The following is an 18809-nucleotide window of genomic DNA, read 5'->3' as shown; positions in this document are numbered from 1 at the left end:
CAGGTTCTCAATCTGTAGTCCTGGCTGGCCTGGAACTCATTGTGTTGATCAGACTTACTTCAAACCCTGATCTGCCTGTCTTTGCCTCCTGTGTGCTGGGGTTAAAGGTATGTGCCTAGCTCACTAAACTATTTTTTAGAGATGTTTTTGGTGAATAGTAAAATTAATGAAAAGTACAGAGGTCTTCCACATACTTCATTTTCCTTCATATATAACTTCTATTGGCAGTGCAACTAAGTCAGCCAAAGTCCCAAGTTTACATTAACGTTCACTCTTTTTGCAGTGGTGTTCTGTACATTTTGCCAATTGTTTATAACCACGTATCTGCCACCATAGTATCATAGACAAGTTTTCCTACTTTAAAATTCCTCTGCATACTCCCAGTCCTTCCTCACTCTTGACAACTACTGATCATTTTAATGCCTCTGTGACCCCACTACCTAAATGTTAAATAGTTGGAACTTTACAGAAACTCTTTTCAGAATGGGTCCGTTTCACTTAGCAATATGCATTTATGCTTTCTCCAATTTTGTCCTTATAGCTTGATAGCTTATTCCTTATTAGTGCTGAATTTGTGTGTTGAAGCTATATTTTTATCCATTCACTCATGGAAGAACATCCTTATTTACTTCCTGATTTTGGCAATTAAAAATAAAGGCGCTATGAAGATGTATATACAGGTTTTTTTGTTTAAAAAATATGATGTATGATTTTAATCATTTGACTAAATACATGGGATGATTAGTATATCTTATAAGAAGGAGTATGTTTAATTTTGTGGGAATGGTCTATTTTCCAGAGTCTCTTAAGTACATAGTATTTAGAAGTGCACTTAATTTCTAAATTGTCTCGCTATCTTTCTCTTGTTGATTATTTGTATAATTATTTCCTGGTTTAAGAACTGTATGATTACTGTTCTTTTAAATTTGTTGTGATTTGGTGCTAGAATGTAGTTTCTTTCTTTTTTTCTTTTTCTTTTTTTCTTTTTGATGGGGGGAGTGTGTGGCAGGGTGTGTCTATATAGCTTGACTGTTTTGGAACTCACTATGTAGATCAGGCTGAACTCGAACTCAGAGTGGTCCTCTTGCTCTTTACCTCCTATGCTGGGGTTAAAGGTGTGAGCCTCTGTGCCCAGCTAGAATTTGGTTCTTAATGAATATTCCACGTAAGCTTGAGAAGAATATATGTTCTGTGGTTAAATTTTGTGGTGTATAGTATACATTGTATTCAGTATGTGAACATATATACATGTATAAAATGTACATTTCTTGGGTTTTTTTTTTCCTTTTTTTTTTTTCCCCCTCGAGACAGAGTTTCTCTGTATAGCCCTGGCTGTCCTGGAACTTACTCTGTACCAGACTGGCCTCTAACTCAGAAATTCTCCTGCCTCTGCCCCACAAGTGCTGGGATTAAAGGCATGCACCACCATGCTCGGGCCCTGTTTTTTTGTTTTTTTGTTTTTTTTTTTTTTAAACTTTTTATTGATTCTTTGTGAATTTCATATCAAGTACCCAACCTACTCATTTACCTGTCCCTTCATATGTATCTCCCACCCTTGCAAACCTCCCCCCAAATAAGATAGAGTAGAATAGAATAGAATAGAATAGATTCTTATTGTGGAAGCTGTAGTGTGTCATACAGTATATACTTTTGTCCACACTTCTTTACTTGCAAATGTTGACTGGGACTCCTCTTGGATATCCTATTAGTTGCCTTGTGTCATAGAGATATCCTACAGCTTTGGCTATGCAGGAATGGCCCTTTCTTGTGCTCCAGCAGATCATAGATGGGGTAGATGTTGGGATGGGCCACCTCAAAATCCTGGATCTGGGCCTGGGAGGTAACTGAGTGGGTCAGTCCCCAGCTCTCCTGTTCTCATACCAGCCGGGTGAGTTCTCCAGCAGTGTCCAGGCTAGCTCACCCAGTACTGCAGCCAGCAGGGGGTGGGACCTGCTTTCCTGAGTGTGGTGACTGCCAAGTGGAGGGGCCAGCTCAGCACAGGCTCAGGCTGCAGTCCAGACCTTAGACATTTGCTTAGCTTTTGGTGTTTTTTTGGCCACATACATCAACACAGACCCTAGCTACATTAGGACCATGGACCTAGATGTGGCCCCCTGTGGCAGCCCACACCAAGACCTCACCATGGCCTCTTTCCTCCCTATTCCTCACTGCCATCAAGTCCCCAGTTTCATCTTCCTCCACAGTCTACGAACCCCTTGGCTTCTCTTTCTCTTCCCTCTTCCCACTTTCCATCTTTCCCATCTCTCCATGACACATTCTCCATCATAGTGGCCCTCACAGGCTCTTGCCCCAGGACAGTCACAAATTCACATTTCTGTGTAAGTATATGGATACACAAACATACACTTCTAGTGTAAGTAAATACTACAGTGATATAAGTTATTTCATTATTATAAACTATGTGATATACTTTTTATAAGGATGGGGAGAGGGAAAGAGTTCCATAAGTTATATGATTAACCTCAGACTCTTGATGAACTGTACTCCTGAGCTAGAAATGTTACTAGTGACATTCAGTCTCCTGCACTGTTCCTCATGTGGGAGAGAATGGCAGGAGAATGCTAGATTTTACTTCTGTTCTTCTGTGAGATCATAGGCTCTGTTCACACCACCGTAGAATAGGCTGCAAGTTAAACAGATTTTTTTCTTTGTTAAGGTTAGAATGCTACTGTATTTTAGAGTGCTTCGTGCCTTTCTCTTTGTCATAACATTTTTGTCTAATATTTATTTTGAGAACTCAGTTGGTTCCAGGAGGTATAACTCAGAAAAGTATGAGAACTACCTAAAATTGGATCCTCCTAGAGTGTTTAAACTCTGAAAGCTACCTGCATCTAGCTTTCACCAGTTGGCTAATTACACTTGAGGTTCTCCTGTCTTTGTCTGGAAACACTCCTACATGTTTATTTCTGCTCTGGTACGCTGTTACTGAAGTTTTCTAACTACCTCTTTAGTTTTGTGGGTACGGTTTACTTTGCGACCTCATCTCTTACTTGTATTCAAGAAGAGAATTTTATCTTTTACATTATTTACCTTTCTGCTTGTTAGGGTGAGCCTCTTAAATGCTACTGGAAATCAGGAATCTTCTATAAGTTGTTTTATTCCCTTCTGGCTGTCAGTGTGGCATCCATGTTCAGTCTCTAGAGGCTCTTTATAAGATGTAAGCCAGAGTGAGCTTCTTGCAGCCTTCCTCAGAACGCCTGGGAAGTTGAAATCTCTCAACGAATTGATAGGATCAGTGGAGCTGTGTTTAAAATGAGGAGTATAGTGAGCGAAGAGTATGGAAGCAAAGTGTCCCCTCTAAAGTAGAATTGAATAGGAAATCTAGGCAAGACCAATTTAATTTTAAAAGTGTGAGCATGCATTGGTATATATGCATATGTTTATATGTTAGACATGACATGGACTTATCAGAGATTATATTTTCAAGCAAGATAGAGTAATGTAGAGAATAGTTTTCATAAGCCAAAGGGAAGGAAAAATATATACATATATGCATATATACATACATATAAAGTGGTCTGGAGAAAAAATAATGATGTTAAAGGGATAGAACTATTTTAATTAATTTTATTTTCTTGTAGCAAAACATTTTCCCATCATTTTTAGCTTGTTTATGTAATAAGCATTTAGTTATTGCAGCATTTAATGCTGGATCAGTTTTTTGGGGGATGGCTGAAATGATCTGTTCTTAGCAAATGTGTCACACATAGGACACCTTCAATATTTGTGTGCCGATTGAGTCCCATTTGAATCTGCTGCCCAAGTACAGTTTTCCATGTGTCAGAAGACCTTTTATAGCATGCATTACAGACATGATTACTACTAAAGGTCATTTTTGTGAAGATTGTCATTTTTCTTCAGACACTTTCCAAGTTCTATATACGTTCCCTCTTAATTATTAGAGTATATATCTTTTTGGTTTTTCGAGACAGGGTTTCTCTGTATAGCCCTGGCTGTCCTGGAACTCACTCTGTAGACCAGGCTGGCCTCGAACTCAGAAATCCGCCTGCCTCTGCCTCCCGAGTGCTGGGATTAAAGACTTGCACCACCATGCCCGGTCTGGAGTATATATTTTATGCCAGGATCCACCCTTGAAAGTTTTCTACATTAATTTTGAGAAACAGCTTAATTTGTGAATCAAAGATATCTCAAACTAGAAAAGGTCATTCTTCTTATTTAATAAGGCTAAAGATAGGAGCTTGATGGTTACAGTTTCTTTATGGAAGCAAAGGAAAAACATGAACCCGTGATTCAACTTTTTTTTTGCATTTGTTTTATGAAGAGAGAGAAATCTAAAAGCTGAATTTTAACAATAAAAATGATAAGAAAATAATTGATAACAATTATGTAAAATCACAAGATGCTTAAGTGACTGAGTATTAATTATGTTCATTCTCTGTGCAGGCATGATTTGGTCCCCTGGGATTCTGCCTTAGCAAGAAAGAAGTTGGAAATACTTCCTGGAAGAAAACTAAAACAATACAAAAGCAACAGCTTATTGTTTGCATGTCAGCCCCCTTACAAATATGGACACATTTCCTAGCCTGTTTCCACCTGCAGGAGACAGTAGGCTGAATCCTGAGCCTGAGTTCCAAAATATGTTAATTGATGAAAGGGTACGCTGTGAACATCATAAACATAATTATCAGGCTCTGAAAATTGAACATAAAAGGTAAATTTCTTAAATTTAGAGATTAAAGTATTGGGGGTATGGAGGTCACTAATTAAAAACTTGTTACTGGAGTTGTATGGGCTGCATCTGTGCTCTAGAATACACAGTATATATTTGTTATTTTGCAGTACATTTATTTAACACTGAATATAGTAAAAATAAATTATTTTTTCAAATCTATTAAGTGGATTGTGAATGTGGTCTTACTTTGAAAGTAGCAAAACATACAACATTAAATATATCCAGGTGGATAAATGTGTATGTTTTTTCTTCTTTAAAATAAAATTATTTTCAGAAATTACAGTGTTAATAATTCAATAAAAGTTATCAAAGAAAAAAACAGTTAAAAATTTAATGAAATGTCTTATATGAGTCTTGTTTTTCTGTATTATTAGTCGGCTTTATATGAAGCAGTGAATTTAAAAGTAAAATATCCATTTAGAATTGATTTTTTTTTTCAAAAAATCAGGTTGCAGGAAGAATATTTAAAATCACAAAATGAACTTAAGCGTGTATTAAGTGAAAAGCAAGCAAACCAGGAAAATTTCCAACTGCTCCTTGAAGAGTTAAGGGGAGAATTAGTAGAGAAAGTTAGAGACATGGAAAAAATGAAACAGCAGGTAAGAAATTATATTTGAATTTATATAAAATTAGTCATGTGGCTAATGGAAATAAGTAGTTTTGGTAAATATGTTTCTTTCTCTCTATGTTTAATGGTTTCTTGCTGTATCTGTAGTTGATATAATCCAGTTTTTCTTATATTCTATACAACTTCTTAAACTGAAGTCTCCAACTTCATTTTAAATTGCATAAGTAACGTGGGAGTCATGAAAGTGTAGCTTGGATTTTTCAAAATCTACTTTTAATAATGATTCTTAATGTTTTAACCTCCCTTTTAAACCACCACCCATCAGAGGTAGTGGAAAAGAAAGGTTATTAGGGTATAGGAGAATGGACCTGTTTCAGAAATTCTTTGGAGCAAATCCAATCGGCATTGTCAGGAAACCAGCAGTTCAGTTCACAAGCTAGCAGCAGCAGCCGCTCGATCCACTTGCATACACTTGACGAGTATATTATCAGTCCAGTTCAGTAGCATTGGGATAGCAAACACAAATCAGTGGCAGTGACATGACCTAGCAGACACAGCCAGACCTCTGCCAAATCATGACCAGGACCAGCAGGGACACCAGGAGAAGTTCTCTACTGTGGCCCTCTCACCAGAGTGAAGATATGTGAGACTAAGAAGTGTTGCAAAGCTATCTATGTAAGCCTGTTGCTGTCACTGTGTGTGAGTCCTGTTTATACTCCCTTCACATACCCTCTCTCACTGGTCTTGCCTCAGCATGTGAGTCTGTCTTAGCAAAACTCCACATGCGTTTGTATCAGCTGTTACCACTCTGCCAACTGTCTTGAGTTTGCCAGAGCACCACCAGACATTCTTTGGTGAGTTTCTCTCAGTGGTGTCATGACAGGTAGAGCTCAGCAATGCAATCAATGTAAGGCGAACCAGTACATGTGTGTTGTTAGCAGAGTAGTAAGGCGAAGCAAAGCCAGCCAGTGCTCTTGCTCCACTGTCTGAGGGCTCATATTTATATTTGTTCTTAACATGTCTTTTCATGTGTCTGCTATAGCAAAACTTCTTTTCACCAGTGTCTACTTCAGCAGAACATCCTTTGATATAACCAACTTTCCAAAGAAACCAAAAGTTTCTACGTCATGAAAGAATTGGCAACTTCCAAAGATTGATTCAAATATCAAACACTAATGAATCTAAGGTGTTTTCGGCAACAGTCACTGGGCTACATTGCCTGGCTTCACTGTAACCTTAGTTCTGAACATATGATTAGAGTAGTTTCAGTGTGCATACCATCAGGCCATACAACATCAGTGATCATTGTCTAAAACACCTCAGCTCATATTCGAGACTGTTGTATGTCATGACTAGCAGTGTTGTTTGTTTTAAGACCTAATGAGATAGTCTGTATTTTTACTAAGTACTTGGTGCCTGTACATCTACAGATGATGGCATTTTCATTCTGATTGAATGTTTGTTTTCAGTGTCTCCAATGCCTGAAGGGCATTTTCTTACTTAATGATTAAGACCCAGTCCATTGTAGGTGGTGCCACCTCAGCTGGTGGTCCTGGGGTCTGTAAGACAGCAGGTTGAGCAAGTGAATAAACAGCAGTACTCCATGGCCTCTGCATCAGGTCTTGCCATTGGTTCCAGCCCTGTTTGAGTTCCTGTCCTGACTTCCTTTGATGATGAACAATGATGTGAAAGTGTAAGCCAAACCATTTCCTCCTCAACTTCCCTTTGGTCATGGTCTTTCATCACAGCAATAGAAACCCTAATTAGGATATATCCCCTGGAACTGGGGTTACAGAAGCTTGTGAGTGACCATGTGGGTTCTAGGAATACAGCCCAGCTCCTCCAGAAGAGCAGCCAGTGCACTTAACCACTGAGCCATCTCTCCCGCCCCTAGTTAACTTTTAAAAGTAATACATTATTATTTACAAATTAGTATATGTCAAATATTTTCTTCCTCATATTGAAATGAAATACTATTCTTCCTGTGATCTTGTTTGTGTATTCTTTGGATGTTATAACTTGCCAAAAATCCTTGAGTATTATAGCTTGCCAATGTTTGCTGACAAATGTAGTTTCTTCTAGAAAAATTTTCACAAACATATTTGGTTTTATTGTAATATTTATCTGACCAAAAAGAAAAGAAAATGTCTGGAGACTGTGCTTACTGCTCTTGTACAGGACCCATGTTTGATGCGCAGAACCCATGTCCTGCTCACAAGTGCCTGTAACTCCACCTCTGCATACTGTGGGCGTCAGCACTCACACATACATATCTACATGAGCGTGCACACACAAACACAGACACGATAAGCTAAAAAAGTACACAAAAGGAGTGTGGAGGGATTGACTTAGTTATTCACTTTAATGGTTTTTAGTTTGTACAAATAATGTTAAGAAAACTTAAGTAAATTGAACAGTATCCACTAGAAGTGTTTCACTACAGGTTTATGAAAGATGATTTTTAAAAATATATATCTTTTATTTAACAGTTAAAAACCCCTCTGTAGCATTTTCTGCTCTATTGGCTTTTGTGGGTAAAAGATGAAATGAGACGTTGCAAAGAAAGTATTAGTGCTTTGATGTATAACACTTACGTGATCTGTACCTGTTAGCTGTTATCACAGGTTAAGTATTCCTTATGTCAAGTGTGTAGAACCAGAAGTATTCAGATAAATGAATTCTTCAACTTTTGCAATATTTCAGATTTCAGTGATTGAGTGTCTCTAATCTGAAAATCTGAAGTTCAAAATGCTCTAAAATCTGGAACATAAGCTACAGCATTGGAGCATTTTGAATGGCAGAATTTTTATGGGCCTTAGTATCTCACTAATCAGATAACACCTTTAAAAAATAGTCTCCAAGGGTGAGCAATAGCAAAGAAGTGATGACCTGGAAGAAGCAAACTTCCATATGAAATAGCAGTGGGTAGACGATTGGACATTTTTTAGGAGCTGAAGGCCATAGTCCTGTTAGCATAAGAGCTGAATTCTAATAACTACTAAGCTAGGAAAAAAACTTCTGGTCCCAGACAAGATTTATGTCTGGTTTTTTGAGACAGGGTTTCTCTGTTTAGCCCTGGCTGACCTGGAACTCACTTTGTAGTCCAGGCTGGCCTCGAACTCAGAAATCTGCCTGCCTCTGCCTCCCAAGTGCTGGGATTAAAGGCGTGCACCACCATGCCCGGCTAAGATTTATGTCTTAACTGCATTCACTTCACATTAAATAGAGAGCATAAGCTTAGCTGTGCCTGGTACCCTTACATTGGTTCTCAGCCTGGGGACTACAGCCCCTCTGAATGTCAAATGACCCTTTCATAGGGGTTACCTAAAAGCATCATAAAACATAGGTCTTTATATTACAATGGAAAATTAGCAAAATTACAGTTATGAAATAGCAATGAAAATAATTTTATGGTTAGAGTCACCATAGCATATGGAACTCTATTGAAAGTTTATAGCATTAGGAAGGTTGAGAACCACTGCTCTAATCCATAAATATTGTAAGATAATACAGGTATGTAATTTTAAGTCTTTTATTCCATTATGGTACTCAAGTTTTGGTCCTTGAAAATTGACTACAAGTGTAACATGCCTCAAATATAGAACTGGAAAGTCAGTAAAGATAAGAAACTTGAGGATCACCATAAAGCTTAAAGCAGCTTAGGAATGCCTAAATGATCATTGGATTGTCATATCTGGACTCTGAGGTTCAGAAGGCAGCAAGCACATGGGCTTAGGAACTAAAGGGAAAGACACTACTTGTTAAGTGTGTTATGTAGTGCATAAAGCTTAGTAAAGTGTGTTTTAGAAATCCTGCAGAAAGCAGAATTTGTTAAGTAACAACTGTGGATATGAGGCTGAAGAGTTACAAGTCCTGGTATTCTAGTATATGCATTTAAATGTCATAATGAAATCCATTGTTTTATATAATATTTTAAAAAATTAAAGAGGAAATTAAACTATTAGTGGGGTAAATAGAAACATTAGTAAGAAAGATGACACTGACTAATCATATTGATTAATCAGCTTAAAGATTTATGAGACTGGAGAGATGGCTCAGTTTGTACAGTTTCTGCCCTGCAAGCGAGGCCCTGAGTTCTGGTCCCTACCCCCTTCATACAAAGCTGCTAGGCATGGTAGTACCTATCTATGATGCTGAGTGATAGTTCTGGGGTTATATGGGAGATAGACAGGTGGAGCCCTGAAGTTCCCTAGCTATACTAGTTAATTACAGGTTCTGTGAGCAGTCCTTTCTTTAGAAAGCTGGAGAAGAGATTAAGGAAGAAACAGACTTCCACACATGTGCTTGCATGTGCATTTGCATACACATGTGCATGTACCTCACAGCAAGGTAAATACCCCCACAATAATATACAGAGATTTAAAAGTAAAATATAGATTGCCCCACTTTTCTTTTGTTGCCTGTACTAAAAAGTGAAGTCTATGAGATTAATTGAAAACAGACTGGATACTTACTAGAAATATATATCAACCAGTTGCAACTGCATCTTAAGATCTCAGAGTGAATAAAAGAATAAAATAATCACAGAAAGGATCTTGTCAAGAGAGAATATATTTCTCCTCTTTTTCCTCAAACCAGAGGGCCGGGCCCCTAAGAAGTTTGAAGTATCAAACAAAATTTGGGGCTGTGCCGGGCTCAGTGGCTCACGCCTTTAATCCCAGCACTCAGGAGGCAGAGGCAGGCGGATTTCTGAGTTCGAGGCCAGCCTGGTCTACAGAGAGAGTTCCAGGACAGCCAGGGCTACACAGAGAAACCCTGCCTCGAAGAAAAAATAAATAAATAAATAAATAAATAAATAAATAAATAAATAAATAAATTGGGGGCTGTTATATCTAAATATTTTTGTCACTTCACCTCTTGAAGATCTAAGTTATTCTTTAATGTTATTTAACGTTCTTTCCTATCTTATTGAGATTCTATTAATTTCAGTCTTTTTCTTTTGTGTATGTACATTCATTTTTTCTATCTGAAATATCTTCTCTTTGATTTGACTTTTTAATAACTTTTGTTTGTTACTTTATTATTACTTGTGTGTATGATTTATTTATCATGCCATAATTTGAAGTTATTATGAGATGATGCATGCTTCACTTGAGTTGTCAGCCATTAGGAAGTTGTCCAGGTTCTTGGTATGCTCCCAGGTAGCTACTTTGTGGGGTTTTGTGGGGTTTGGCTAACTCACTGCACGTAAGATACTCAGACAGAACGGTATGTAGATTATCATATATTACATAATATTTTATATTTAGAAGACTTTCATTTAGTAGAATGTATTTTGAGCAACTGTGGAATATTGAGTAAATGAATGAAACTTAACATTATTCATGTTTTCAAAGAAACACATATAAATAGGAGCTATATTATTTTTCTAGCCAGCATTTGCTCATTTGTTCTTTTTATTGATTCATGAAACTAGGATTCAGTAGTTCCTATATGGTAGGCATGGATGGAAGGTGTTGGGAAAATAATGACGAATCTTAACGACAGGAGTCTGCCCATATGCTACTTACATAAATATTAATTATTCACTGAAGTGAGTTCTATAAAAGAACATGACAGAATAGAGCCACAGTCAGTCTTTCTGGTCAAAAAAGCAATTATCAAATTTCTTTTTCCTTTTGAGACAGGGTTTCTCTGTGTAGCCATAATTGTCCTGGAACTCACTCTGTAGACCAGGCTGGCCTCAAACAGGGATATCCACCTTCCTCTGCCTCCCAAGTGCCTGGATTAAAGGTGTGCACCACCTCTGTCCAGTATAAAACTTGTCATTGATTTTTTGTTAGTCATATTACTGGGATTTTTGATATCTCTGTTATCAAAATTGAGATTCTTAAAGTATTGTTTTAGAGATTATGTTTACTTTTTTCCTTTTACCCACTGTGTGTGTGTATGTGTGTGTGCATATTTGTACATACTTGTAACACATGTGCATGCATATGCATGTGCATGCCAGTACATGTGGAGACTTGAGCTTCACATTGGGACTCATCCTCAATTGCTCTTCTACCTTATTCATTGAGATGAGGTCTAGGTGAAACCCAGAGTCGGCTGATTAAGTCCAGACTTGCTAGTCAGCTTGCTCTGGGGATCCTCTGTCTCCACCTATGCAATTATGGTAGCTTACTGCACCCATGATGTGTGTGACAGGTACAGTAACTGCTGGGCTATTCCCCTAGCCTGAAAAGTCATATTTAATGATTATAAAAATTAACCACAGTATAAAAATGTCTGTAACATTACATATTGTAGACTAATACATGTTGTAGATGAGATCTTGAAGAAGGGAGATTTCTTCATTTTTGTATTTATAGTTGTTTATATTTCTGTATTAGGTATTAACACCACAAAAATTGGAATTGGTAAAAGTCCAACTACAACAAGAATTAGAAGCTCCAATGCGAGAACGTTTTCGGACTCTTGATGAAGTAAGTAATGAAGGAGAAGAGCTGCATTCATCTCCATGTCTCCATGGAAAACATCCTTCGTTTACCCAATCCTCTGCATGCAGTCCCTACAGTGGACTCTGAGGCATAATAGGACTGGACTCCATTATCTCTCTGTTCTCCTTTCTTCCATCTAGGTTAGTCTCCTGATGTTTGCTTGGCACTGATGAAACGGTGCGATTCAAGAGTCGCTGCATTAGTGCTATATCTGCTTTGACTATTGCTCATAGATCTTTTAGCTGACTCCCTGATCTCTTTCACATCCTCCCCAAGTGTCCCTTTTCACCAAGCCTACTCTGACTGCATCCAGTGCCATCTCCCCCATAGTCTAGCCCGCTCTCCTGCCACTACTCATCACACTTGTGGGGTTTACTTAGCTCTCTAGCTTTTCTCTAGTACATGTTAGCTTCTAATGTGCTGGTTTGCTTAATCGTGATGTTTGTTTAGTACTTCTAGAATGGAAGTTGCATGAAAGGAAGACCTTTTTTTTTTTTTTTTTGTCGACAAGTTTCTAAGAACAGTTCCTAACATACAATAGCTGAGATGATATTTGTGAAATGATAGGATGGATTTGACGTAAACTGGATTTGTTATGTCCCCTGTTGCTTTGATAAAATCCCCTGACAAAAGCAGCCTATGGAAGGAATAGTTTGTTTTGGCTTACAGCTGAGGGGACAGTCCATCACGTTGGAGGCGGCATGGTAGCAGGATCACGAGGCAGGTGGCCTTGCGTACGGCTCTGAAGCAGACAGTGATGAGCACATGTGCTCAGCTCCGTTCTCTTTTTCTTTAGCCCAGACCCCCAGCACACTGAGTGATGCTATCCTCCTGTACAGTGGGTCTCCCTCCTCTGTTACCCTGATTTGGCTAGTCCCTCACAGGTACTCACAGAGGCTAACCACAGCTACCTAATCCTTCAGAGATGTCTTGGAGTCGTTTCTCCTAGATGATTCTAGATCTGTCAAGTGGACAGTCAGTATTAACGATCACATAATCTCAAAAAGAAAAATACTTGTTTTTACTTTGGGTTGAGACAAGGTTTCTCATATTACTAAATATTTGTTAAAGATGACAGCAAAAGAATGCAGAGACGTGAACTAGGTACTGTCCTAGACATTTTATATTCTAACTTTAAAAACATATATCAGGTCTTACATATATAAATTATTACTGTTTCCTTCAAAATGAACCTCTGTAGGAGATTGGAGTAGTCTAAAATACTTTCATTGTATGAGATTGCTTTGAAAAAATCCTCTTTTGTAATGATTTATTCATTGATAAATCCATATTTTCAAATATACCTCTAACAGTATTACATGTTATATTAATGTCAGGGTATCTATTATGCTTTGGCTACAGATTGAATTTTTTGTAAATAAAATCAGCAATACCAAAGGTAATCAAGGTAAATATGAGCAGTTCTAAAGATATAGTATGTATTTCATATAACATTAGTACCCCCATTTTCTTTGTTTATAAATCGGCTTAGAAATCTTCCAGTTAAAAAATGATTAATTTTGTGTTACTTTAGGAGTCTGACTTTGATTATTGCTTAGTTTCCTGGCACTTACTGAAGTCGACTCTTCCACATCAGACTGCTCTGCTGCTCAGGTTCCTTGTTGAGTAGTTAGAGTACCAGTAGCTTTTATAGATGGCTGGGTGGCAATGTTAGAGCACCTTAGGTGTTTCTAGTAAGTCAGGAGAGTTGGGATGGTGAATATTCTTCAGGCTAGTATATTTGAGTTCAACTATTGCAGTAGTTGATCAATCCTTAAGTTAGTATACTAAGATTCAAATCACCTTTTGTTCTACTTTGAGTTTATCTTGTCTGGTTTAGAGAGGGCTCTCTTATATTTTGCTATACTTGTTATTAAGATCTAGCTGTATTTTGGAAGACATGCCACATTCCTAACTAATATTTAAGCACAGAGGTGATGGTTTATACATTTATTATAGTGAGAATCAGTGAAGACAATGACTTGAGTGGTAGTTTTATTGGTACATTTCAAGGAGGGTACTAATTTGTTTCATTATTTTTCCCTTTTTCATGAGGAAGAGTGCATGTGTGTGGTGTGCATGTATGTGTGTCCTTGCATGTGGGTGTTGGGCACATGTTAAAGTACATGTGTGCAGACTGGAGTTGGTGTCAGGAGTCCATTACACTTTACCTTACTCATGGGGCAGGCTCTCTTATTTGAACCCAGCATTTGCTGAGTCAGGTAGTCTGGCTAATGTGCTCCCAGGGTCTTCTCCCTGAGGCCACCAGGTCCACCACACATTTACATTGGCTCTGGGGCTCAGAGCCCTTGAGCAGGAAGTATCGGAACTGCTGAGCTAGTACCCTTGCTCTCATTTGTATTCCTGTTGAGCTTATCTCTTCCTTTCTGATTGGCTGTTAATATAACTAAGAATTATACTGTACGGTTATCTTTGGAGAGTACAGATTGACTTATAAGTTTGTCATGTGTTGCAATCTCTGTAATTTAGGAAGTGGAAAGGTACAGAGCTGAGTATAACAAGCTTCGCTACGAGCAAACATTTCTCAAGTCAGAGTTTGAACACCAGAAAGAAGAGTTTACTCGTATTTCAGAAGAAGAGAAAATGAAATACAAGTCAGAGGTATGTAATTAGTTATACTGATATCGGAGATTGTCCTAGTGAATGAAATTTTATGATTATATATTTTTATAAATTCCAAATTAGAATTGGTTGTGTAATTAATAATTAGTGAAGTATTTGTTTTCTTTTGTTGTTTGTCAGCAGTTTCGTGTATTTTCCTTTGGCTATTTATTTCATTTCTGTTTTATTTTGCCCTAGCCATGGAGACAGATATGTCACACAGTCTCATGTTGTTCATAGCTATGGACAGAGAATTTTCTCTGTAAATATTACTTACATGAGTCCTTATTTAGTATTGTTCTCTCTATTTAGGACCAAATTAGGTAGCTCTGGTTCAAGCCTCTGTGCTGTTAATGCTGGTATAGAGCATCAGCCTCTCCCACTTGGGATGCTTAGAACAGCAGTGTGCGCTCCCCACAGCATGCACTCTGCTTTCATCTGCGCTTTCCGCAGTTCTGTTACTCATGCTGCACTTTGTCTTCTACTTCTGCTAAAACGGCTTTCCCTTCATTCTCTAGCTTACTTTTTGTTGTTGTTGTTGTTGTTGTTGTTGTTGTTGTTTTTTTAATTATACAAGGGGACAAATACAATTCTATTCTAACATTCATAAAACTAGGCTGATATTTGTAGCAGTATGCTACATGCTATATAGAAATGGCAACTACATACTATTGATATTGTGTTTATTTGGAATTAAAATATTCGTGCCTTCCTCTAGTTGTTACCAAGTATTTGTAATGTTTTAGGCATCTCAAAAAGCTAAGACAACAATATTTGGCTTAGACTGATTTATTTTTATCAATGAACAGTTTCTTGGTTGTTCCATAATAAATAAGAAACTATCTAGATTCTTGATTATTTGTTTTTTTTTTTTTAATAAAGTAGTCCTTGAACATTATGGATATTTAAAATGGGTTTCACGCTTAGCTGTTTATTTTTCCCTTACAATTTTATTTAGGTATAATTTCGTTTTCATTTTTTAAATTTTTTTTTAAAGATTTATTTATTTATTTATTTATTTATATGATGTACACTTTAGCTGTCTTCAGACACACCAGAAGAGGGCATCGGATCCCATTACAGATGGTTGTGAGTCATGTGGTTGCTGGGAATTGAACTTAGGACCTCTGGAAGAGCAGTCAGTGCTCTTAACCGCTGAGCCAGCTCTCCAGCCCCTTGTTTTCATTTTAATTGTAAGATGAGAAAAGACTTACTCATTCAAAGTTTAGGAAGCTGAGGCACAAGATTTGTCAGAAATTTCACAGGCATCAGCTAGCTTAGCAGTACAATGTAGATATCTAGCTTTTATATCTCAGCTCACATTTTAGAGTTTTATATTTGAAATTATCAGTGATTCTAGGTTATCACTCTTGATTAGTGACTATCCCATGGCTTCAATTTTATTAAGAGTTGAGCTGATTGATACTATTTGTGATTGTAAAAGGCTTCATTCAAATCTATAAGTATGGCGGACTCAATGGCCTGTAAACATTGTGTTGTGAAAATGGAAATGATAATGGTGATGGTGTCCACTTTCATGTGAGATGGAGGATCAGTATGTTGAGTAGTGCTGAGGTCTTCACGGTGGTACTGTAGCTTAGACTTTGCTTTTGGAATCAGTGGTGTGTTTACTTGATGGTGATTGTATGTCCTCTTCAGTCTCCTGATTTTGTTACTTTTGTTGTCGTTGATCTAAAACTCTTATTATTAACATAGTTTTCTCTTATAAAAGAAAAGACCAAATAATTTTGAAAATTTAGATGTTTTAAGGGGTTGCTATAGAGTCTAGAACAGTAAGACTTTCTGCTCTTCCCAGTCCCCAGTTCATCACTCACTGTAGTGCTTCAGTTACTGTGCACAAGTATAGTACTGTAGACAGTAAAGCTTGGTGAGGCAGCAGTTGATTATGAAACAGCAGATAATAATTTCAGTTAGAGTTTATAGGAATAACAAATGTAATTTTAGAGTTTCAAAGTAGAGTTTACTTCTGCCATCCTCCTACTTACAATTTAGCCTGATATAAATATATGAATTCATATAGTAAAATCCAGGCATATATTATTCAGTTATACTTAATGCATTTTGCTGGCATTACTTTCCTATAACACAGATTTAAGTTTCAGGCCATCCTGTATTAAGTTTGCCAGAAGCAGAGGTGATGGTTTGACAACAGCATATGTTTGCTTCATGTTTGTGTTGCTTGGAATAATGGTGACATGTAGCTAGTCTCATACAGTTTCATATCTATTGTGATCTGTACCATGCTAATTGTTTTGAGGTGCTATCATCTGCTTGCGTAAAAGAGTTAGAACATAACAAGAAATGTTGTAGAGTTTAAATATACCATTGACTGACTATTCTGTCATTGGATCTCCCTGCTCCCTTAGCCACAATGATAATAAAATTGACCCAGTTAATAACTTACAGAAGCTTTCTAAGTATTCAAGGGAATTTTAATCCAAAAGTCATAAATGCTTAAGTCTTACCAGAGAAATTGTCTTAAAACCCAAGACAGTCCAAAGTTGGACTGCTTGTACCAACAGTTAGCCAGGTTTTAGCTGTAGTACTTCAGTAGTTAGCAAAGGAAAGGCTCTTGAGGGAATTTAAAAATGCCACTCCAGTGAACACACACGTGAATGATCAGAAAGTGAGACGCTCATGTAGAAAGAGTAAGTTTAGTTTCCTGGATAGATGATCACTTGGCTGGGACATTCTTTTAAGTCAAAGAATAATTTGGCCCCTAACTTTTCTTAATTTTATGAAGGCTGAAAAAGGAATGTATGTTAGTTGTCTTTCTATTGTAACAAGCAACAATCTCAGATTAACCAGTTTATAAAAAGAAAAGCATTATTTTGTCTAAAGGTTTTGGAGACTCCAGTTTGCGATTGGTTAGTTCCTTGGCTTTAAGCTTATAGCCACACATCACCGTGGAGGCAACCCAGCAGAATAACTGGTACACTTTGTGGCTAGTAGGCTTGGTTTTGGTTTTCAAGCCATATTATATATTATACTTCACCAAGCTATAGTTCCCATAGATAATAATGCCTCCGAATCTGGGTAGAGTAAATCAGAAACCTTATGGAAATAATTCTTCATTTGAGTGCCATTAAGAACATTTGTGGTCCACACGAGATTAAAATAGCAACACAAAACAAGTGTTTGTGAGAAGTTGATTCCAGTCTTTGTGGTTGGCTTTGAGTGTTTCAGAACTAGAGGGCATAGTTAGTAGCTACAGAGATGCTATAACTAGTAAGAGTGCTCAGAGTGGCACAAGAAAGTGTGACTTAATTTTTGCAGTTTCACAATAAAACTTGAGTAGCAGAAGAATTACTTCTTATGGATAAGTAAAGATGGTCCCTGCCCCTCTGTGGTAGGGATTGAACCTCTTGCAAAGTAGACTAACACTGCTACTGAGCCACAATTTCAGTCAAAGAAAGTGGTTCTGAAAATGGAGTGGGTCTCATGCCAGTACAGGGTTTACAGTACTGTATCAACTTAGTTGGTGAAGCAGTGGCAGGCTATGAGAGAAAGTTCTACTGTAGGTAAGAGACTACCAAATAACATAACATATTACAGAAATAGCTTTCAGGAAAGGAATCAATTGATGTGACAGACTTCATTATTGCCTCATTCAAGACATTACCACAGCCACTAACCATTAGCAATCAGCATCCTAATCAGGCAGCAGCCATTAACATTGATGTAATGCCTTCTGAAAAATCATGACTCACTTAAGAGTAATTGTCAGTTGGTAGCACTGTTGTATATTTTCAGTAACACACACACACATACACACATACACACACACACTAGTTTTTTTTTAATTTTATTTTATTTTACTTATATTGGTGTTCTGCCTCCATGTTTGTCTGTGTAAGCATATCAGACCCCCTGGAACTGGAATTACAGATAGTTGTGAACTGCCATGTGGGTGCTATGATTTGAACCTTGTCTGAGCAGCCTGTGCTCTTAATCACTGAGAAATTCCTCCAGACCCCCACATAATAGTTTTTAAGAGGGTATGATATTGTTATACCATGGATAGACTATAGTATAATAGAACTCCCCACCCCCCAAGACAGGGTTTCTCTGTGTAACCCTGGCTGTCCTGGAACCTGCTCTGTAGACTAGACTAGCCTCTGCCTGTCTCTGCCTGCTACCCAAGTGCTGGGATTAATGGTGCACGCCACCATCGATTTCCTCCCTCTCCCCCTCCCTTTCTCCCTCCCCTTCCCCTTCCTCCCCCCTCCTCTCCTCTCTTGTTCGTTCATTCTTTCATATCAAATATAGTCTAACAGGAGTCAAACTGAGAAAAGAAACTTCAGTTGAGAAAATGTCCATCAGATTGTCTTGTAGGCAAAAGATCATTGAGTATTTTCTTGACTGATGATTTACTATTCCAAGTGCCATCCCTGAAAAGCTGGAATAAGAAATCAGTCTGCAC

At 37.6% G+C, this 18809-nt stretch overlaps 1 protein-coding gene across 3 annotated transcripts in view; it reads left to right on the top strand.

Moving 5' to 3' along the window:
* Cep83 (centrosomal protein 83) overlaps positions 1-18809 on the top strand; it is a 100286-nt gene that overhangs the window by 27525 nt on the left and 53952 nt on the right. The window contains exons 2-5 of one of the 3 annotated variants that reach the window (XM_021204703.2): positions 4426-4693; positions 5163-5313; positions 11636-11728; positions 14234-14365. In XM_021204703.2, coding sequence (XP_021060362.1) covers positions 4548-4693; positions 5163-5313; positions 11636-11728; positions 14234-14365 — 522 coding nt within the window. In that variant the 5' untranslated portion in view covers positions 4426-4547. Of the gene's footprint in view, positions 1-4425; positions 4694-5162; positions 5314-11635; positions 11729-14233; positions 14366-18809 lie in introns of those variants that run through there. The other 2 variants (XM_029542469.1, XM_029542470.1) reach the window with 2 other exon arrangements.

This window comes from Mus pahari, chromosome 9 (genome assembly GCF_900095145.1).
Source record: "Mus pahari chromosome 9, PAHARI_EIJ_v1.1, whole genome shotgun sequence".
NCBI lineage: Eukaryota > Metazoa > Chordata > Mammalia > Rodentia > Muridae > Mus > Mus pahari.
This window is presented reverse-complemented; position numbering and strand designations above follow the sequence as displayed.